General features: G+C 36.9%; 1 protein-coding gene across 1 annotated transcript; it reads left to right on the top strand.

Moving 5' to 3' along the window:
• Positions 1 to 1,774: 1,774 nt before the first annotated feature.
• On the top strand, positions 1,775 to 6,008 carry MRPS30 (mitochondrial ribosomal protein S30; the record flags this gene model as incomplete). Its single annotated transcript, XM_003803803.1, has 4 exons — positions 1,775 to 2,357; positions 3,690 to 3,835; positions 4,617 to 4,722; positions 5,832 to 6,008. Coding segments are annotated over exons 1-4 (1,012 nt in total), but the record flags the coding sequence as incomplete, so codon positions are not given.
• Positions 6,009 to 7,519: the final 1,511 nt, after the last annotated feature.

Here is a 7,519-nt window from a genome sequence, read left to right as displayed (position 1 = left end):
CTCTGGATTATGCTAAAAAAGAAAGCCTTTCCAAGATTCTCACTTTGTCCTTTCTCATTAGTATGCTATTTTGTTCATTGCTGACCTTACCCCTCCTCCCCTCTGGCCTGCTTTATCCTTCATTAAGTATATTTTCCCCTTCCCACAGCCTCCATCCTTCATTCATAATGTTGATACCAGTAAATATTGAATAAATGGGAATTATTTAGATTCACTCATCAAAAGAATGATGTCAGGCCCTTCTGTCAGGCCCTTTTTGACAGAATTATCTTTTAGTGTTAACTGGTTTCTATGGTTTTTAGCTCTGAGTCTCATCCTAATATCTATGCAGGAATAGTGTGAGAATTTCTATAGCTATTGACCTAGGATTTCTATGATGCATTCTCTAAAAGCACATTTATTATGTATCTGCACAAAAACATTGAAAATGTCACTTCAATTCAGATAACATCAAGCATGTCATTTTTATTTTTTTGAAATAAGGTCTCCTGGGCTAGAGTACAGTAGTATCATCATAGCTCACTGCAACCTCAAACTCCTGGGTTCAAGTAATCCTCCTGCCTCAGCATGACAAGTAGCTGGGATTACTGGCATATGTCTTGATCTCCCAAAGTGCTTGATTACAGGCATGCCACTGTGCCTAGCCACTTTTTCCCTTTAAATACTGAACATAGGTTTAAATATCTCAAGTCTTCCATGTCCTCATTTTATTACTAATGTGGAAAGGATATTTGAGATTCTTCTAGAAACTTCTCACAGAAGATATCATTAATGGAATTGAAGTATTTTTAAAGGTCAGTTTAATAAACTTGCAATTTTGCAGTTAAATTTTATCACCAGTTCAAATTTAAAAGTACACATAAGTCCTTTTTGGTAAAAAGAGGTTTGGTTTTCAATAACCTCAAAAGTTATTACAGTAAATCTAATCAATGTTATTCCAGTTCTCTCCTTTAAAAAATAATTTAGATCAATAAAATCTCTATATATTAGCACAGGCAAATATATGGATTTATTCTCCCAAAAATTAGTAGTGGAGTCACATGAGTGACACTTGCATAATTTTTAAAATAATCATTTACAATGAAAAACTTGCTACGATTGTATTTTCTTAAGTCTTTATTAAATCATAACTGTGTACATTAATGCATTTATGAGGTACAATGTGCTGATTTGGTATACAGTGTGGAAATTGTATATCAAACTGATTAACATAACCATTTCCTTGCTTACTTGTTATACATAATTGTATATCTAACTGATTAACACAACCATCTCCTTGCTTACTGATTTGTTGTGGTAAGACATTCATACTGTATGGCTAGAACTGCAACAAAAAGCAGTGGTGTAGGATACACAAATGAAATCAGAAGCTGTCTTACTGTTTATCCTGTAAGATTAGTCTATCAATTAAAACTTGATAACTTAAGAGAATTTTGGCCAAGGGCTTGCGGTTTTCGTGCAGAATGTTCCTTAATGGTTGCTGGCAAAAAGGTTGCCTGGTTTTAAAAGCAACCTAGGTGGCGTCATCTTCCCCAAGGAGGACCCGCGGAAAACCCTCTAGGACACAACTTCTTCCTTTCAACTACAAACGCTCCAGACAGCGATTGGAAAAGCAAGCTGACTGGTTAAGAAATTAATGATGCAACGTATCCCATACCCAATGAGAATCGGCCTCCCTAAGGTTGGCTCAGATTCCGCTTTCTGATTGGTCGCTACAGCAAAGCTCCGGGACAATCGTTGAAGTTGACCTCTGGTCCCGGAACCGAAGGTAAAAATGGCGACCGCCAGGTGCTCACGACATGTTCTCCGTTCTCCTGGGCTTTCCTTACACACCGCGGCTGAGGCCGCAGCCACGGTTCCAGAAACGACCGGCCTAGATGTCGCCGCCACCCCAGTCGCGCAGTACCCTCCTATTGTGGCCTCCCTGAGAGCCGACAGCAAGGCTGCACGGCTACAGCGGATACGGCGCTGGCAGGCGGTTGTGCACGCGGCAGAGTCGGCGGACGAGAAGATGCGAATCCTCACCAAGAAGCAGTTCATAAAGTACGTGGTTCACCCGCAGACCTTCTCCCTGAACGCCGACCGCTGGTACCAGGGCTTCACCAAGACCGTGTTCGTGTCGGGTCTGCCGCCGCCGCCCGCGGAGCCCGAGCCGGTGCCGGAGCTGGACCTTCCGGCGCTGCGTGCGGCCGCCTGTGATTGTCTTCTGCAGGAGCACTTCTATCTGCGGCGCAAGCAGCGCGTGTTCCGCCACCAGAAGCATGACACTATCCTTTCGCCCTTTCTAGACCAGCTGGTGGCAACCCTCCGGGATTTGCTCAGCCCGCACAATCCGGCCCTAGCCACCGCCGCCCTTGGTAAGCTTGGGCCTCTCTCGGGGGACATGGGCGTTGTACTGGGTCGTTCTGTCACAGATTTTCTCACTATTTCTTTCTGCTTCGTTCGTTTTTTCTAGTCCCTTTGTTGCTAGCTGGGGGCGATGTGGTGTAGTTAGCGGTCACTACATTGGGAATCTGGCGACTGGGTTCTCCTGACGTGTTGCCACCTATTTATTAGCTGTTCGAGTCCAGACTGGTGGCCTGAGCTTCCAGGATTCCAGTCCTTGACTCGACTTTGTGAGTGTGCAGCCGAATGGAAGAGTGGTGGTAGTTAAGAGAAAGGGCACTTGGTAGGTAGGACAGACTCGAGTTTTCTAGCGGCTCTCCCATCTAAAAGCTGTGTGACTGTATGTAAATTAGTTAATCTCGTTTAGCTTAATTTTTCACATTTTCAAGATGAGAATTACAGTAATATATTTTCGTCACAGAATTGTGAAGATTAAATTACATGTTAACTAAAATGCCTATTATTTATTCACTTTATTCCCAGGCTCTTGTCTAAATGTTTATGTGTCAGTTAAAGCTCACAGTAACCATTTACAGTAGGTAGCATTGTTTTGTAAGTGGAAAAAAAAAAAAGCTGAAGCACGGAAACATTAAATGTAGTCTAAGGCCCTATCGCTAGTAGGTGGAGGATGGTGGTCAAGTTTCAAACCCCGCTGTTGTGAGTTCCCAGTGTACAATCAGCATCTTCTGTTTAACCCTACAGTACAGGCAAGGAAAATAATCACATATAGACAACTTTAAAAGTCAGTGTTTTCTGGCGTGTTGATTTTTATCTACCACCCAGTTGACATCTTAGTATTTACTGAATTAATGTTATGACTAGAGGTGAGCCTTGTTAATTCCCATTTTCATTTGAAAGGGGAGTGTGGTCTTGAGGGGAGCATCAGGGACTTTTACTCAGTGGTGGCTTAGCAGACAAAGCTTTGTCAAGACCCAGGTTCCTTTTATTTCTCTTTTAGAGTTATTGCGAAGGTTGAATTGGTAGTTCATAAAACAGTTCTTACTCTTGTTAAACTGTTTTTGTTTCTTGTGAGTGGTATCCCTGTTAGTGCTGTTTTTATTACTTTAATTGAGGAACCTCTTTGGTTACAGTGTTCATTGTAATGATGGCAGAAAAAATAAAACATGTTTGAGTATTCTGTTTAAGTTATAACCCAGGCTATCTTAGAGTAATTTTTTATATATTTTTAAATTAGCTATATCATTCTTAAGTTACTATTGCTAAGTTAGTATTCTCTAGTGTTCTAACCATAACAAAGTTTATCCAGATGATCAGATGAGAACATCTTGAATATCTTTTGCTAGATTATAAACGCCCAGTTAACTTCTACTGGTTGCGTGGTGAAGAAATTATTCCTCGTGGTCACAGAAAAGGTCGAGTGGATGCTTTGCGATACCAGATAAATGATAAACCACACAACCAGATTCGCATATCCAAGCAACTGCCAGAGGTAAGGATTTATTGCATATGTATCTATTGACATTTTATGTAGGAAATGTCATAGGAAAATGAGGTGGTAGATTTACTAGGATAAAATGTTTTGAGTGGGTCTCCTGCCCTTTAAGCTTCCTTGGCAGACATCTCATCTGAAAATCGTGTCTAGTTTTTTAATCTGCTTATGGTGTGTTCCACAAAGATCAAAGATTTATTTTAAGAGTAACAAGTTAAAACTATTATTTTGTAGGGCCAGACAGATCTTTTCTTTCTTAGTTAAAAATTTTCATTCTCTTAATTAAAAATGCTGACACAATAGTTTATTGTAATTTAGCATAGAGTACACTAGCTAGTCACATAAGTCAAGGAATTTTTGCACTATGAGCTGGGTCATTTTGCGTATTTGTAGCTCTTTTGAAGAAAAGCAAGTATTTTCAATATTGTCTCTTGCCTCTGTGTCAGGCATTTCCATGCTTTTTTTATTAAGGTCTGAAAAAAGTTAATATTTTAGGCTGTGTAGGCTCTAAGTTTTCATTGCAACTATTCAATTCTGCTCTTCCAGTGTTAAAAGCAGTCATGCCATACCCATATATAAATGAATGTGTATATTCTGTTTTCAGTAAAACCTTGTGTGTAAAAATAGGTGTGTGGCTGGATTTGGCCCATCATTAGATGTTAATAATTATTAAATCATTTTGTGTGTAAACACTTCATCTTAAGATTTTTAAATATAACAAGAGTGTGAGTAAAATACTAATGTCTCTGTGTATTTAGTATGTCTTTTCTTTTTCTTTAAGTTTGTGCCATTGGATTATTCTATTCCTATAGAAATCCCTGTTATGAAATGTAAACCAGACACACTTCCGTTATTCAGACGGCAATATGAAAACAGCATATTTATTGGTAAGTTTCTCTTTCGAAGTATCATCCCAGAAATATGGTCAGAGTGTCCTATGCAAATTTGGAGCACTAAGTTTCAGATAGTCCACACGTGATACAATTTATAATCTCAAATTATTGGAACATGCATGAAAATTTGAAAGTATTCTTTCAGCTCACTATTTGAAATTTTACTTCTATTGAAATAGTAGTATTTACATTTAAAAAACAGTTACAACATTAAAATTTGTTAATTTACTATATAAAAAAAGTAGTTTGTGTTTTTTCAAAAGTCAAAAAGTTTAGGAAAAACAAGTATCAATTAAAAATTTGTTAGTGTCACATATGATAATAACCATCAGGAATTCACAAATTAACAAGGCCTAATATCTGCCTTCATGTAACTTATTATTTTCCTGTTTTTGCTTTCTTTATTAATTGCTGGCCAACTTCAAGAAGATTTAAAGAAGGTTTTACACTAGTCCTCCAGACCTCTTTTATCAGCCCATTTTTAGTCACTAAGATCTTACACAATGACCTGTGGGGAACTTTTTGTTTGTTGAAAAGACTTTACTACTAAATTCAAGAATGTTAGCTTTCTTGAAATGTTGAAAACGTTTTTTTTAAAAAATTAGGAATGGGGAGGCACCTGTGGCTCAAAGGAGTAGGGCGCCAGCCCCATATGCCAGAGGTGTCAGGTTCAAACCCAGCTCCAGCCAAAAAAAAAAAAATCAGGAATGAAGTATATAATCATTACATTAAATAAATGAAGTTTTTAAAATCTTTTTTATCCTTTGAAATATGATAAGGAACCTAACAAGGTTCCCAATGACGAGCAAGGGATTTGAAAAAATTTAAATAGACAATTTTATAAAACTTCTAAAATATTCTTTAGATTTATTCTTTATCATCATGGTGGGCTTTATAAAGGCTAATAGGTGGTGAAATTGTACTTCCATGCAAAACTTTAGTATAATCACTAAAATAAGTAAATTACTATTCCTAATTACATTTTTGAGTACTGAGCACATGATTTATGGAGAGAAAGGGGGGTTTGAAACAAACACTAAAACATATGCTTCAAACACTCTTGATGTGCATTTTATCTGAACTGTTTTTGTTTTGCTCTTAAGGCTCCAAAACTGCAGATCCATGCTGTTATGGTCACACCCAGTTTCATCTGTTACCTGACTTTTTAAAAAGGGAAAGGTTTTTGAAAGGAAACCGTGCTGATCAGGTAGAAGTTGTTTATAGAGCTAATGCTATTGCAAGCCTTTTTGCTTGGACGGGAGCACAGGCTATGTATCAAGGTAAGACTAATTTTATGGCTTTGCTTTTTGAAGGTATCTATAACATTTCAAGAACTTAATTTTGAAATTGTTTTATTTAGATTAATATGTAGTTTGAATCTTAACGTTTTGAAAACTTTTGCATTGGTACAAAATATAGTTGTTTTAAAATCCGTAATTTAAAAAAATGTTCCAGAATTAAAATTTGCAAGTTACATTTGATCTTTTACTTTGACCACTTCCTGTGAATGAGTGCCTTTCTAATATTTTTAGAAGTATTTCAAAAACTCTATAATCAAGTCAACCCTTTGTTGACTTGATAACAAAGGTAACAGCTTGCTGACAGTAGGAAGAAAGTGATTTTATGGATCACATATTTGGATTAAGTCATGGCTGTCCTGTATAATTTCTTTAAATGCCATATCCAGGATTTGGATTAGGAGATTGCTCATTTAGTAAATAGTGAATGCTTTTTGTACACTGGGTACTTAAAATGTTAGAGATGAAGTGTTAAGTGAAACATATCCTGCGCTCGTGGTCTCCTTATATTATAGTGAGAGAGTAAAATACTAGAGTAAGAGGTAGGGTTTTTTATGGGAGACGGGCATAAATGATGTATAGGGAGGAGGAATCCATTTAAATAAAGTAATTCAGACGAGATCTCTAAAAAATAACATTTGGCCTGAGACCTGAATAGTGAGGAGCAGCCTATGTATTCACAAATCTGGGGGAGACACTTCCAGCCAAAGGAATGACAACTAAGTTTCTGAGGTTAAAACAAGCTTGAAGTGTTTTAGGGAATGTCCTGAAGGCTAAGGAAGAAAGGGAGGGGGTGAAATAATGGAGAATGGTAGAGAAGACTTTTTCTTAAAGCCCATGGTGTGGTGTTCGGATTTTATTCCAAAGCCCAAAGTAATATGGTATGAACTAGATTAATCAAATGTAAATATCTATGAGCAATATTAAGGCATACATAATTATTACCAGGGATATCTTTTTTCTTTATATACACCTATATATAGTTTACTATATTAAATTGTACATTTACTATGTTAAACTATTTTAGATTGCACGTGAACTTTATGTTTACCCTATATATGTATTTTAACCTTATTCTCAGAATTGCTGGCTTACATTTCTATAATAGAAATGAATGGAGAGAATGAGAAGAGTAGGCAGAATCAGAAAAAGTGAGAGGTGACTTTCTTGAAGATGTTTAAATGATACTGTTTATTCCTAGAAAATAAAGTACCTTTTATAGTAGAACTACTTCCATGTTTGGCAATATTATTCATTAAGGAAGAATAAAAAACGTGGAAAAATAAAGGTACTGTTGTGTGTTGGCAGTGGGTTTAAAAGTGTAAAAGTCAGCTTGAAAAAAAATTTTGATTAAAATACTAAGGCGTCTCAGAACCTTATGATATATGACATGCAATGCAAAATGATGGCAACTCATACAACCAGTTTTGAAATATGTATAGGAGGATGCTGAATTTATGTAAGGACATTGTTAAAATCCTTAGAGAGTTTTT

This window comes from Otolemur garnettii, unplaced genomic scaffold (genome assembly GCF_000181295.1).
Source record: "Otolemur garnettii isolate 467f Iridium unplaced genomic scaffold, OtoGar3 scaffold00987, whole genome shotgun sequence".
Classification (NCBI taxonomy): Eukaryota; Metazoa; Chordata; class Mammalia; order Primates; family Galagidae; genus Otolemur; species Otolemur garnettii.
Note: the sequence above shows the minus strand (reverse complement) of the source record. Positions and strands in the feature narration are given on the sequence as shown.